The sequence below is a fragment of the Mustela nigripes genome, chromosome 1, assembly GCF_022355385.1.
Source record: "Mustela nigripes isolate SB6536 chromosome 1, MUSNIG.SB6536, whole genome shotgun sequence".
In the NCBI taxonomy this organism is placed as follows: domain Eukaryota; kingdom Metazoa; phylum Chordata; class Mammalia; order Carnivora; family Mustelidae; genus Mustela; species Mustela nigripes.
Window position 1 is genome coordinate 61155514 of NC_081557.1, and position 15832 is coordinate 61171345.

Below are 15832 nucleotides of genomic sequence, written 5' to 3' on the forward strand. Positions count from 1 at the left end.
AAAAAAAAAAAAAAAAAAAAAAAAAGAAAAAAAAAAAAAAGAAAATGTAGCTTCCATTCTTACTTCTCACTGTGCATTGCTTGAGTCCGAACTTTTGTAGTTTTTACTTCTTTAAAGAGGTTTTGAGAGTCCAGAGTAAATGAATGATAAAAGTCCATTTAAGGGGCACCTGGGTGGCTCAGTGGGTTAGGCCTTTGCCTTCCACTCAGGTCATGATCGCAGGGTCCTGGGATTGAGCCCCGCATCGGGCTCTCTGCAGGTCAGGGAGCCTTCTTTCCCCTCTCTCTTTCCCTGCCTCTCTGCCTACTTGTGATCTCTCTCTCTCTGTGTCAAATAAATAAATAAAAACCCTTAAAAAGGGGGGGGGGCGCCTGGGTGGCTCAATGGGTTAAGCCGCTGCCTTCGGCTCAGGTCATGATCTCAGGGTCCTGGGATCGAGTCCCGGATCGGGCTCTCTGCTCAGCAGGGAGCCTGCTTCCTCCTCTCTCTCTCTCTGCCTGCCTTTCTGCCTACTTGTGATCTCTCTCTCTGTCAAATAAATAAATAAAGTATTTTTTTTAAAAAGTCCATTTAAAATTTTTTTTATGTCTTTACTAGATCATGCATTACGATTGTGGAATATCCAGACAGACACTCTGGTGGCAATATTTGGAGGCGTAGAAGGGCACAGAGATGAAGTTCTAAGCGCTGTAAGTTGAAAACTGCAGGGCAATGACCTTCGGGTGTATAGAGCTCTGAACAATCCCCGTGGAACTCTTACAAGAAAGTATATGGTTTATTTGACATAGCCTGCTAGGCACTCAGTTTATTTACTTGTGATATAACAAGGTTTTTACTTTACAGATGAAGGAATTAAGCAAGTAAGGCTTTTATGCTTTATCTCTACTTTTGTAATTTATACTAGCGTCTCTATACTCATGAAAAAAACCATGAACTTGTTCAGTCATACAACACCAAAACAACTCTTGTTTTGTTGGTTTTCAGTTATTAAAGAAAAAGGTTAAGCTAGTTAGCATTTGAGATCAACTTTCATCTTTTATTTACAGTTGAAACATAAAATCCATTTTTAGGAAGTTGTTTTATTGTGCTAAGTCTTAGATAATTTTTTGTCATGTTGTTATTTTTATATTTATGTATTACTATGTTTATCGATTTAGTGATATGATGTTGGTATTTTTAGTCAGCTAGTATTTTTACATTATTTTAGCTTTATTTACTTTCCATTTATAGCTTATGTAGTGGTTTTACAGCTCTTCCATATTAAACTATGCAGGGGGCACCATGTTTTGAAGTCAGTAGCATTTTATTTGGAGGTACTAAATATTTCTGTTGTTGGAGTCTTTATGCTTTTTTTGAGAATCACACCTATCTTCAGCTACCTTGTCACCTTGGATTTTTAAAACTTGCAGCAGCATTCTCCCATTTGGTTTTATGTGTTCTAAGAGCCATGACTACCATCCTTTAAGAATTATAAATTAGGGGCGCCTGGGTGGCTCAGTTGGTTAAGCAACTGCCTTTGGCTCAGGTCATGATCCTGGAGTACTGGGATCGGCAGCATCAGGCTCCCTGTTCTGCGGGGCATCTGCTGCTCCTTCTCCCACTCCCCTTGCTTGTGTTCCGTCTTTTCATGGTGTCTCTGTCTGCCAAGTAAATAAACTCTTAAAAAATAAATTGAAGTTAAAACCAATATAACAAGTATTTTGACTTAGATACACAGATAAGTAAAATTTCAATTGTTCAGGGACTGACTGTATAGTTTATAGCTCTTGATTTCATTGTTTAATCAGGGTTGGACAAAGAACTCTAACAAACTTACTCAGATCTTTGTGTCATAAAATAATTGTTTTACTTCAGTTTACCTTCAGAATCAAGCAAAGAAAATATTTAAAGGTAATTGGATAGGTAAAACTAAATTCAAACAATTTACTTTCTTATATATTGTGTAAACTCATATACTATAGTCATGACAAATCAGCTAAAACTAAATCTTGAAAAAATAAGTCTTGGAAGTAGTAACAATTGATTTATGGGTTACATAGATAAACTCAGAATGTTTGTGTGTGACTTGAAAAAGATTTTTCATTATGCTGTATATCAGATGAAAATTGGGTAGTGTTGGGGCACCTGGGTGGCTCAGTGGGTTGGGGCCTCTGCCTTTGGTTCGGGTCATGATCCCGGGGTCCCGGGATCAAGCCCCAAGTCGGGTTCTCTGCTCAGTGGATGCCTGCTTCCCTTCCTTTTTCTGCCTGCCTCTCTAACTCCTTGTGATCTCTGTCTGTCAAATAAATAAAATCTTTTAAAAAAAGAGAAGGAAAAGAAAATTGGGTAGTCTTAATTTGGGCAGTTTTATATATTTAAACTTTTTTCTGTTTTACATACAGGATTATGATCTTTTGGGTGAAAAAATAATGTCCTGTGGTATGGATCACTCTCTTAAACTTTGGAGGATCAACTCAAAGAGAATGATGAATGCAATTAAGGAATCTTATGATTATAACCCAAATAAAACTAACAGGTAACCATTGTGCTATTGAAAACAATTTGTTTTTTCATGCTGTTGTATAGAGGCATTCTACTTTTTCCAAAATTTTTACATAATGTCCCAACATCGAGTTTAGAAGCCCTTCTTTGAATAAGTTTATATACCATAAGATTTTTAAAATCAAAGCCCTTTATTTTTAGTTTAATGTTTGTGGAAAATCCCCTTTGAATTGTGTTTTTTAGTTTAGTAGCATGTTAAACTTTTATTTAGGTATGCATATGCTTGACTGTTTACATTATAACAGTTTTAAAAGCTTAAAACTTGCTGTGGGGTAGGGTAAAGGACCCTTCAGAATAAGATTACTTGTATTATTTGTGAGCACTTTTAAATTCCAAAGTCTAGATAGTAGATCATGAATTTTTTTAAATGGGCTTCTTGGCTTTATTTTATGGTAATATAATGCTTTCCTTTAAACGATGATCCCTTTTTTAGATGGAGAAAATTCAGAAGCAGGAGCCTTGCTTCATGGGACTGACTATGAATGGGAACTTGCAATTTTCTTAAAATACATATATATGAAGATTTTTATTTTTTTTAATTAATCGCTATATCCAGCATGGGGTTCAAACTTAGAACCCCAAAGATCAAGAGTTGCACATTCCACCTGCTAAGCCAGCCTGATGCCCTTTAATGTATTTTTGAAATGTTTCAATTCTTAATTCAATAACTGTCTTTTCAGAATCTCATCAGGCTATTAACACTTTCATTGTAACTATGGTATGTCTGTATATTAACTTTGTCCTTCTGTTTTAACAAAAAGCATTTATTTTCTGGTTATCAAACCAGATTATTAATAGGTTATCAGTTAAATTTATAACCAACAAATATTTCAGTGCACTATAATATATATTTGGCTAAAAAAGTAATTAACATAATTATAACAATTAAGAATTTATATCAGGTCATTAATAACATTTTAATGTTTTAATAAAGAAAAGCTCCCAGAATTTGAACTGGAAAGAATGTTTGAGATGATTCAGCCCACCATCCTTTTTGCATATGAGAAAAAAGTAAGGGGAGGACATGTGAGTTGCCGAAGACACAACTAATTCTTGGCATCATATCATTCTTCTACAGTTATTTCAGTATAAATCCGAATCACTAGATTAGAAATGTTAGGTATACTTTTAAGTAACTATAGAATTGGTAGCAACTTCTCTGCTTGGTCTTCTCAAAAACATCTTTAAGGAAAAAAATAGCACTGTGTTTTACTTGCCTAAATATGGGAAAAGTCTTTAAAGTCAAATTCCTGTCAGATAACATTTTTAGAAATTTTTGCTCAAGGCGGGACTCTTCTCTAAACTTACCTTTAGCAGCCTTTGGAATGATGTCATTGTTCCTAGAAAGGTGACTATCTTTTGAAATAATCTAGATATGTTGATGCTTAAATATAAAGGATTGAATAGATAGTTTAATGTTTTCTGTGAGAATCTTTTAGTGCTGCAGACCTTGCTTATCATTGGTTAGGATAGCCAGAATCGAAGTGATTAATTTTGGTCACCATAGTAAGAAAGCTACGGTTCTTATAAATGAAATTTCATAAGATGAAATTCAATTGAGAGCTGATAATGGAAAAAATATAGAAACAAATACATGAAATGAGAGTTCAGTTCTCAATAATGAGAAGCTTTGCAGTTTTCTAGGAACATAAAATTAATAGTCATAAATCTGAAAGTGAAAATGAGTGTGATTCTACATTCTTTTTTCTTTTAACTTTTGACATTTCCATTGCAGGCCATTTATTTCTCAGAAAATTCACTTTCCTGACTTTTCCACCAGAGACATACATAGGAATTATGTCGATTGTGTACGATGGTTAGGTGATTTGATACTTTCCAAGGTATGCTAACTGCTGTTAAGCTGTACTTCTGTTGTTTGTGTTTGTGTGAGTTGGAACCTTGCAGGGAGCACAGTTTTTTTATAGTTTTGGTAAATTGGATGGCAGATGGGAAAGTCCTTTTTTTTCCTTGAAGTCTCAGATTTGGAAACTTGTTTTAGGCATATAACATCCTGATGAATTATTATAACTTGTTCTGCAATAAAGGAAAAAATGTTAACTTATAAGATGAGATTCTTTTCTGATATCCAATGTTATAAAATAACGATATCTAAAGTCAGTAATGGGTTTTTTGTTATGTTTGTGTCCATTTCAGTAAATTTGTATTTACAAATATAGATAGCTGGAGTTGGCTGTGGCTGCAGTTTGCCAACCCCTGCTCTCTAATGTGTTGATTTTTTTGCTGATAATTTAGAGTAGTTGTTGGTGATGGTATCTGAATGTTTAGGATTGTCATATTTGGAAAAATTGCTGTCCAGTTTCTTTTCTTGATGTGGATTTCAGGGCATTTCATATTTTCTTGGGCAGAGCCTGACTTATTTTTTTTTCTTGGCTTTACAGGTATAGTTTTACCTTTTTTTTTTCTTTTTTTCTTTTTTTTAACTTTTGATCTTGAAATAATAGATTCTCAGTAAGTTTCAAAGAAAGTACAGAGAAGTCCCATATTGCCCTTCACCCAATTTCTTCTACATACATCTCACATAACTGCAGTATAATATCAAATTTAGGAAATTGTCCTTGTACAATGTGTGCATATAGTTCTCTGTTGTCATTTTATTACATGTGAATTTTGCCATTTCAAGAATGTTACAGTATGGGACCTTTTAAGATTGTTTTTTTTCCATTCAGTATGCCATCCAAGTTGTTGTGTGTATCAATAGCTTTCCTTTTTTATTGCTGAGTAGTATTCCATGGTATGGATGTGCCACCGTTTATTTAACTATTCATCTATTGTAGGACATTTTGGTCCTTTTGCAGTTTGGAGCTATTACAAATAAAGCTGCTAATAAACAATCGTGTATAGGTTTTTGTGTGGACTTAAGTTTTCATTTCTCTGGGATAAATGCCTAGAATGGCAATTGCTGGGTCATGGTTAAGTTTGTTTAGTTTTTTAAGAAACTGCCAAACTATTTTCCAGAGTGGCCGTGCCATTTTACATTCCCACCAGCAATGTATGAAAGATCCAGTGTCTCCGAATCTTCGCCGGCATTTGGTATTGTCACTATTTTTTATTTTAGCTGTTCTGATAGGTGTGTAGTGATATCTCATCGTGGTCTTAATTTGCATTTCCCTGATGGCTAGTGATGAACATCTTTTTCATATGCTTATTTACCATCCGTATATCCTTTTCGATGATGTCTCTTCATATCTTTTGCTCATTTTCTAATTGGATTGGTTTTGTTTTTTTATTGTTGAGTTTTGAGAGTTCTTAATATATTCTAAATATAAATCCTATGTCAGATACATAGTTTGCAGATATTTTCTTCCAGCCTGTAGCTTGTCTTTTCATCCTCTTAACAGGGTCTTCTGCAGAGCAAATATTTTAATTTTTGTTGAATTTCAGTTTATTGATTGTTGTCTGAAAAAATTTTATGGATTATGCTTTTGATGTTACATTTAAAAGCTCTTCACGCTCTGGATCCTAAAGGTTTTTTTGTTTTCTTCTAAAAGTGTTCTAGTGTTATGTTTTGTTAAATGTATGATCTATTTTGAGTTAATTTTTGTATGAGGTTTAGGTGGTAGTTCATTCTTTGCGTTTGGATATCCAGTTATTCAGCACCATTTATTGAAAGACTATTCTTTCTCCTTCGAATTGCTTTTGTACCTTGGTCAAAATTGTTTGGCCTACTTGTGTGAGGCTGTTTCTGGTTTTTCTGTTCTGTTCCCTCTACCACTGCTATATATACACAGTCTTAATTAATGTAGCTCTGTAATAAGTCTTGGAATTGATAAGGTGTTTTCTTCCACTTTATTCTTTTTCAAAATTGTTCTAGCTATTTTGATTCCTGCCTTTCTGTTTAAATTTTAGAATAATCTCGTCTACGTTTTATAAAAAATCTTGCTGGATGTTTTTTGGGCAGGGAAAAGTTTGGTATTTTGTTAAACTTGTATATCAGTTTGATGGGGAATTAATGTCTTTGCTCTGCTCTCTAGTCCATGAACATAGTATGTCTCTCCATTTATTTAGATCTTTGATTTTATTATCAGCATTTTGTAGCTTTTAGCATACAAGTCCTGTACATACTTTGTTGGATTTATACCTAACTACTGCTCTTTTTTGAGTGATTATAGATGGTATTCCTTATTTCTTTGTGTTTACTGCTAGTTAGTATACAGGAAAGCAATTAATTTTTCATACTGACCTTGATTCCCCTGATTTTTTTTGTCTAGTACTTGGGAGTGTTTATGTAGACCATCATGTCATCTGCACATAGGGACAGTTTTATGTCTTCCTTTCTGGCCTTGCTTTATTTCACTGGCAAAATTCCAGTTCTGTGTTGAATAGTAGTGTTAAGATCAAACAAACATTCCTGACTTACTTCTGGTACTAAAAGGGAAAAATTCTGTCTTTGACAATTATGTATATTAGCTATATGGTTTTTGTAGATGTTTCTATCAAGTTGAGAACTGTCCCTCTTACTAATTAATTTTTTGAGAAGTTTGTCATGAATGGGTGTTGAATTTTGTCAGATGCTTTATCTGTATCATTTCTTACGACTAGGTGGCTTTTTCTTCCTTAGCCTGTATGGAGTGTATTTAATTTTTTAAAAATAGATCTGGTCCTGTATCCCTGGAATAAATTTTACTTATTCATAGTGTGTGACTTTTTATATATGTTGCTAATAGCTGATAATCTTGTTAAAGATTTGTTTGTATTAATGAGGCTGTGATATGAGTCTGAAGTTTTTTGTAATGTCTTTGTCTGGTTTTGGTATTGATAACACAGGCTTATGGACATGAATTGGCAAGTTTTCCCTCATATTTTCTGGAGAAATATAGAAATTCTTCATAAATGGTTGTTAGAATACTCTGGTTAAGTCATCTAGGTCTAGATATTTTTGAGAGTTTTAAAGATAAAGATTCCATTTCCTTAGTAGTTAAAAGAGCTGTTCAAATTAACTATTTCATATCGTGTGAGTTGTGGTAGTTTGTGTTGTATGAGGAATTAATTGACTATATCTAAGGTAAAATTGATGTGTAGAGTTATTTGTAATATTCTCTTACTGTACTTTTGACAACTGTAAGGCCTCTGATAGCCCTGTTTCATTCCTGAGATGGTAGTTAATGTCTTCTCTTTTTTTGTAAGTCTTGGTAAAGGCTCCTCAATTTTTTATCTCTCCTTCCATTTGTTTGCCCTGGGTGTATTTTGCTCTTTTACTAGTTTCTTAAGGTGTGGGAGCTCAGATTATCGAGTTGAGACTTTTCTAAGATAAGTATTAGATGCTATAAATTTTCCGCTCAGCAGTTCTTTAGCTGCATCTCACTAATTTATTTTTTTATTTTTTTTGCATCTCACTAATTTAGATATGAATTTTAGTTTCTAGGTGTTGGAGATTTTCTTGTTATCTTTCTCTTAAATGATTCCTAGTTTGACTCTATTGTGGTCAGAGCATATTCTTTGTGATTTGGGTTCTTTTAAACTTTTTTGAGATTTGTTTTATGACACTATCTTGAGTATGTTCTGTGGGAGCTTGAAAGGAGTGTGTAATTCTGTTTGTGTGCAGTGTTCCATAAGTGTCTATTAGGTACTGTTGGTCGATGTGAGGTTGAATTCTTTATGGCTTCATTGATTTTTCTGTCTACATATTTTTTTTTTAAGATTTTATTTATTTATTTGACAGACAGAGATCACAAGTAGGCAGAGAGAGAGAGGAGGAAACAGGCTCCCCGCAGAGCTGAGATCTCATGACCCCAGGATCATGACCTGAGCCAAAGGCAGAGGCCCCAACCCCCTGAGCCACCCAGGCGCCCCCTGTCTACGTATTTTATCAATTGTTGAGAGATGGGGATGTTTGCAGCTGTACTTGTGGATTTTTTTCCCTTTTTGCTTTCAGTTTTATGGTGGTTTGCTTGTTATTGCTGGATTTTGGTGACTGGAATCTTTTTTTTTTCTTCTTCTTCTTCTTCTTTTTCTTTTATCTGGGCTTTTCCCCTAATTTCCTATAGGTAATGCAAACATTTTTTTTAAGTAGGTTCTACGTCCAATGTAGGGCTTGAACTCACAAGCCCTAGATCAAGGGTCCCATGTTCTACTGACTAAAGCAGCCAGGTACTTCTATGTGAACAGTTTTTAGAATCCCACTTTTCTTTTTTTTAAGGTTTTTTTTTATTTGTTAGAGCACACAACAGAGCATAACCTTTGAGGGGAGGGGGGTGAGAGGGAGAGAGAGAAGCAGACTCTCCACTGAGCAGGGAGCCAGACCCGAGATCATGATCTGTGCTGAAGGCAGATGTTTAACCAACTGAGTCACCCAGGTACCTCTGGAATTCCATTTGATTTATCTGTAATACTAAATACATTTTTTTCTTTTTTAAGATTTTATTTATTAAAAAAAAAAAAAAGACTTGGTTTATTAGAGCACAGGCAGGGTGGAGAGGAAGAAGCAGGATCCCTGTGATCAGGGAGCCTGATGTGAGGCTCAATCCCAGGACCCTGGGATCATGACTTGAGCCAAAGGCAGGTGCTTAACTGATTTGAGTCACCCAGTCTCCTGAAGTACATTTCTTTATGTAGCTTTTTAGTTTTCCTCTAGATGTTATATATGTATATTTATTAAATATTTTGTTACCTTTTGTTATATATATTATGTATCTTTATTAATGCTTTATTTGTAAGAAAGTCACTTTAAGTATAAAATGTGTGTAGATTAAAAGTAAAAAATTGCCAGATTCCCTGGTGACTCAATCAGTTAAGCATTCCACTCTTGATCTCAGCTCAGGTCTTGATCTCACAGTTGTGAGTTCAAGTCTCGTATTGGACTCCATGGTGAGCATGGAGCCTACTTTAAAAAAACAAAAAGATAAAAATTGCTCAAAGACATGCCTACTATGCAAACACAAATATAAAAATATATTTATGTAGCCTCACTACTGTGTATCAGCATTTTGCCAATCTTACTTTCCTTTATGTTACTTTATCCACCATTTATAGTTTGATTGTCTTGAATATTCCCTTTATAATTGAGAACAACAAAAAAAGTTACTATTTTTTTAATGTTACTATTTCTGCTTCAACCATCAAACGTAATTTAAAAACTCAAGAGGAAAAGGAGAGTATCTACTCATTTTTGGTTTTTCCCTTGTTCTTTCTTCCTTTCTGATGTTCAACGATTCCTTCTCATATTATTTTCTTTGTGTTTATAAAACTGCCTGTAACCATTCTTTTAGGGAAGGTCTGCTGGTGACAAATTCTTCATTTTTCTTCGTCCTTCATTCCTGAAAGGTATATTCATTCAAAATGGGATTTTACATAGACAGTTATTTTCTTTACACATTTGAAAAATGTTGTGTTCCTTCTCTCCAGGGTCTGTGGTTTCTGATGATCCCTGCCATCATTGGAATTATTTTTCTCCTAATCATAACGAGTTCTGTCTTACTTGCTTTCAGGGTTTTTTTCTTTGTCTTTTTAGTTTTCAGAAGTTTGAATATGATGTACCTTGATTTCTTTGAATTTATCTTTAGGAGTTCACTCGCCTTATATTTGTAATAGATTTATGACTTTTGGAAATAGTTTGTCCCAAATTTGGAAGTTTTACAGCCATTATTCAAATTCGTTTCTAGACCTCTCTTCTCCTTTTGGAACTTTAATGATGTAATGTTAGATCTTTCATTTGACTCCTGGGACTGTCATTTTTTTAGGTTTGTTTCATTTTATTTGGATTGGGTAGTTTCTGTTTTTCAGACGTTAAATTGACTCTTTATTGAACCTTTCAGTTGATTTTCTTATTTTGGTTATATTTTTCAATTCTAAATTTTCAGTTTGATTCTTTTTATTTCTTTGCTGAGACCTTTTTAAGTGTATAATTGCTTATTGAAGCATTTTTTTCATTGAAGCATTTTTATTATGGCTGCTTTAAAATCCTTGTCTGGTAGTTTGAACATCTGCATCTCATTGTTGGCATTTATTGTCTTTTAGCATTAAAGTTGAGGTTTTTTCTGAGTCTCGGTGTGACAAGTGAATTTTTTTATTGAGATCTAGGTATTTTGAGTGTTACACTACAAGACTGCATCTTATTTTATTTAGATCTTTTGCAGCAGTCTTCCTCTGACAGATTTTCAGCTGGAGAAGAGGAGCACTGCTTCATCATTGGCAAGTGGTGGGGAAGTCGAGATGATGGCATCTCATTTCTGTTCCCAAGTGGTCTCCACTGACACTGAGGGCTGTGGATGATTGTAAACATCCATTGCTGGGCCTCCTCTGATACCACCCTAGGCAAAGAGAAGGAGACCAGAGTTACCTCATTACGATGAGGGGCAGGTAGAGTCAGGAGTAGGGAGGGTTGGGTATGCATTTGAGGTACATAGGTTACCACCTGAGAAGTGCTCCCCACTGGGTCATTGGTGGTTCATGCGAGGATGAGCCTACAGTTTTTTTCTGTGGTGTTTTCCTGGAATAGGATGTTTGAAAATTTTCTCTCCTGCTAGATTGTCACTTTCCTGGTTCTTTGGTTAGAGAGAGCAGGCTTTTGTTGTGGGTGTTTTGTAATAACCCATGGGTATTGATCACTGAGCTGCTGCCTTCTCTAGCATCCAGTCTGGGATACATAAATTAGGCAAAAGAGAACCAAGGAACTCAGCATCCTTCATGTCCCAAGGTTCCTAACCAGTCTGCCTTTTCTCTACCTTTCAAAGTCTTATGTTTGCTTTCTATTTGATACTTAGTCTTTTAAGCTATAGTGAGGATAAATGGAGAAAAGTACACCTACCCCATCGTTTTGGAAGTAGAAGTAAAAAGGCACTAGCTCTAAAATTTCTTTTCTTAGACCTTCGTCAGACGATAGGAAGAGATTTCTGCATTTTAGGTTTCAGGAAGCTGACCTGAATGAAATATATTGGTGGTCACAAATCTATTTCTGCATCAGAATCACTAGGAGAACATTGTAAAAATAGATTCTTAGGCCTCAGTCCCAGAGATTCTAAATTTGGCAAAAGGACCTGGGAATTTGTAATTCTAAAAAGCTCTCTAGATGACTTTTTTAAAGATTTCATTTATTTATTTGACAGACAGAGATCACAAGTAGACAGGCAGACGGGAGGCCGGGGAGCAGGCTCCCCGCTGAGCAGAGAGCCCAGTGCAGGGCTCAATCCCAGGACCCTGAGACATGACCTGAGCTGAAGGCAGAGGCTTAACCACTGAGCCACCCAGGCATCCATCAAGATGATTTTCAAATGCAGTCATCCATTATAATGAGGAACTTCTCTTTACCTCAAGTTAGTTCATGAGGGGACTTGACTAATAAAGAATCCTTTACCAGTGTAATCGGTGCAAGGCACTTGAAGAACTCTGTCACAGTTGTTCTGCTTCGGCCTTCCCTTGTAGAGATTCTGATTCAGTAGGGTTGGGACCAGGATGAGTTTTTTGAGGGAAGTCTGTGGGCTATCAGTCCAGTTGTGCATTTAGTTAGGTTATCAAAGTAGGTGATCTCTAATCTAAGGTACTTTTAAAAAAACTTATGTATCAGATATATAGCCCTGGGATTTTACATAATCTAAAAAAGGCAGAGAAAGAAAAAAGTTGGGGTACTGTCTCCTCCCTAATCTTCCTATGGCCCTGCTGTTAAACTGTTCATAAGTCAGTGAACCAGACACAGAATTGCCTGGACTGTGTGTCCTGTAACACTCCAGCAGACACTCTTTCCCTACACAGGCATTTCTCAGTTCAGTTTCTGTTGAGGTAATTGGGCTAGATCTTTTTTTTTTTTTTTTAATGGGAGGGGCCATCCTGTACATTGTAGGATGCTCAGCAGCATCTTTCCTTGTCCACCCACCAAAGGCCAGGGACATTGCCAAATGTCCCTCATTATCACACCACTGGCCTTTAATATAAATAGTGCCCACCGTGTTGCAGTTTTTCTTCCATTGTAATCCTTATCACTTGCTGCTTAATGAGAATGTGTGCAAAGATAATGATATAGAATGAGGAAGATGTAACTTAGTCTAGTTCAGTCCTATGCCCATATCAGTGTCTTGATGTTAAAACTACTGCGTTTATTGCCTTCTATATAATCTGATCTCTAAGGCCTCTAAGCAGGGGCCATATTGAAGAGCCATGCATTTGTACAGAGTTTTTGTAATTTTACTTTCGTTATAGGACACTGAAGTCTGGATGCCACAGTATCTAGAGCTGAATTTGGTTTGGAAGAGAAATTGTGACTTCAAAATGAATACTCCAGATAACATAATGCTTTTGAATATTGTTAAATTCTGTTCTAATATGACTTCTTGTCCTCAAGTGTGGACATTGACTCTGTAAATATAAATGAATGTATATCACTGTATTTAGTAGTTGGGTAACCAGGTTTTAAGACTGTCAATTCTAAAAAGATAATAAAGAAGGGCTTTGTTTTTAATATTTAAAATTCAGTTTTGTATGTAACATTTCTTGTTTTCTCATTTCTCTCTTTTAAAGTCTTGTGAAAATGCCATTGTTTGCTGGAAACCTGGGAAAATGGAAGATGATATAGATAAAATTAAACCCAGTGAGTCTAATGTGACTATTCTTGGGCGATTTGATTACAGCCAGTGTGACATTTGGTACATGAGGTTTTCTATGGATTTCTGGCAAAAGGTAGCAGCATATTTTTACATTTTAAACTTAAGACCATTGAAAATTTCACTTTTCTCTGTTGTTCATCCATCTTCAGTTTCCTCTAAGAATCTACCTTGATCTTTTGGATTGATTACTTTAGCGATTGATATTATTTATTCTATCTTTGTGGTTCTGCTCACTATCTGCAATGTTTATTTTAAAATGTAGTTAATGGGTGTCAGTGGTGGCAGTGAGGTGCTTACTTTCCATAACATCTGTTACTAAGATTTAATGTTTTGGTGATTAGAGTGTTAAACTTTTTTTTTTTTTAAAGATTTTATTTATTTATCAGAGAGAGAGAGGGAGAGCGAGCGAGCACAGGCAGAGGCAGAGGGAGAAGCAGGCTCCCCACTGAGCAAGGAGCCCGATGTGGGACTCGATCCCAGGACACTGGGATCATGACCTGAGCCGAAGGCAGCTGCTCAACCAACTGAGCCACCCAGGCGTCCCAGGAGTGTTAAACTTTTTAAGTAGATTTTTTTATATAAAAGCTTGGAGAAAAATCAGCATGGAAGGTGGGACCAAGTAATAGTTACCTAAAATTTTAAAGAGACTTGTGTTAGGAATTTGTAGTAACAAATTATCTGGATATTTATTTCTCAGAAGACTGGAGAAGCTCTCTGTAGCTGTTGCTATAATTCTTTAAGGCAGAATAAAGAGTACATGCTAACTATGTAAATGGTAAAGTCCTTCATAAATTTGCAAAATGCCTTCTAATTTACTCAGGACGCCTCTGAAGTATTAGTTGCTATTGTCCCCATTTACAAATCAGAAATACAAGGTGCAAAGAACTAATCATGAGCATAGCCATAGGATAAAGCTGAGGTTTTTCTGAAATATGAACATGTCTTAGGAATGCTTGAAGGCCCTGTAGCCTATTTAATAATTTGAATTTTTTAAAAATATGTTTATACAGATGCTTGCATTGGGCAATCAGGTTGGCAAACTTTATGTTTGGGATTTAGAAGTAGAAGATCCTCATAAAGCCAAGTAAGTATTTAGACTATGTATTAATAGGGGCACCTGGGTGGCTCAATTGGTTAAGCATCTCCCTTCAGCTCAGACCATAATCCCAGAGTGCTGGGATAGAGTCTTCAGGCTCCCTGCTCTGTGGGGAGTCTGGTACTCCTTTGACATGCCCCCGTCCCCTGCTTGTGTGCATTCTCTCTCTGGGAAAAATAAAGTGGGTTTTTTTTTGTTTTGTTTTTTAAAGATTTTATATATTTGTCAGAGAGAGATTGAGAGCTAGCATCAGCAGGAGGAATGGCAGGTAGAGGGATAAGCAGGCTCCCCACCGAACAAGGAGCCCAGTGCAGGATTCAATCCCAGGAACCTAGGATCATGACCAAAGACGAAAACAGATGCTCAACCAACTGAGCCACCCAGGCGTCCCTTTACTGATAATTTCTGCCTTTTTACTCAAATGCCAATAGATAGGAAGTAATTAATACTTAAAGTACCATTCTTAAATCATTTTTAACATTTACATGACTCAGTTATTTTAAAATACTTTGTGTTCTCATAATGACTATTTATCATAAGTACTGTGGTGACAAATTATTTTTTTTAAAATTAAAAATATACCCAAGTTTTATGAAATTAGAGATTGAGCTCTTAGTGATTTTTTAAATGCTTTCCATATGACTTGGAACATCTATTTGTTTTCTAATTCACTGGTTTAATTTGATACAACATTTTTTATGAATGGCATTTAAACTATTGTTTTGTTTTTTTCCTAGATGTACAACACTGACTCATCATAAATGTGGTGCTGCTATTAGACAAACCAGTTTTAGCAGGGATAGCAGTATTCTTATAGCTGTTTGTGATGATGCCAGTATTTGGCGCTGGGACCGACTTCGATAAAATACTTTTTCTTAATCAAAATTAGAGTGTGTTTTCTGTGTATAATAGAATTACTGTATCTTGCTAGTAAGGGCACATAGAGCATTTAGAGTTGTCTTTCAGCATTCAATCAGGCTGAGCTGAATGTAGTGATGTTTACATTGTTTACATTCTTTGTACTGTCTCCTGCTCAGACTCTACTGCTTTTAATAAAAATTTATTTTTGTAAAGCTGTGTGTTAGTCTGTTTTCATTGTGAGAAAAAAAAATGTACACCCTTTTTTGTAATGATCATTTTGGTAGTTCTTTTAAGTAAAGAAAGCTCTATAATGTGATTAAGTTCTAGAACTAAGCAGAATTTAATTCTGCAACTATGAGCTGAGCTAAGTAACTTAACATCTACCTCAGTTTCCCCCTGTGTGAAACAGGGATAAGAATACCTACCTTATAGGGATTTTAAGGATCAAATGATCAAAGTGAAACAGCTGGAACAGTACTTGACATACACTAAATCCTAAATATTGTTACTTATTTTTACTGGAAAGTGTATTAACTATGTGTTTTATTTCTTATTTCTTCTGTGATAACTTCATAGTAATTATGTTTAAAATTCTATAGAGTTTCCATTTCTTTTTTTATTTCTTTTCATTTTTCCATTTCTTCGTGTCTTCCTCAATTTCTTGAGTACTTTATAGTTTTCTGAGTACAGATCCTTTGCCTCTTTGGTTAGATTTATTCCTAGGTATCTTATGGGTTTTGATGCAATTATAAATGGGATCAACTTCTTAATTTCTCTTTCT

At 35.3% G+C, this 15832-nt stretch overlaps 1 protein-coding gene across 2 annotated transcripts in view; it reads left to right on the plus strand.

Annotated features, from left to right (window-relative positions):
- EED (embryonic ectoderm development) overlaps positions 1-15263 on the plus strand; it is a 30431-nt gene extending 15168 nt beyond the window's left edge. The window contains exons 7-13 of one of the 2 annotated variants that reach the window (XM_059412317.1): positions 598-689; positions 2382-2515; positions 4277-4382; positions 5518-5592; positions 13009-13167; positions 14105-14178; positions 14928-15263. In XM_059412317.1, the coding sequence (XP_059268300.1) occupies positions 598-689; positions 2382-2515; positions 4277-4382; positions 5518-5592; positions 13009-13167; positions 14105-14178; positions 14928-15054 (767 nt within the window). In that variant the 3' untranslated portion in view covers positions 15055-15263. The remainder of the gene's footprint in view (positions 1-597; positions 690-2381; positions 2516-4276; positions 4383-5517; positions 5593-13008; positions 13168-14104; positions 14179-14927) is intronic. The other variant, XM_059412320.1, reaches the window with a different exon arrangement.
- Positions 15264-15832: the final 569 nt, after the last annotated feature.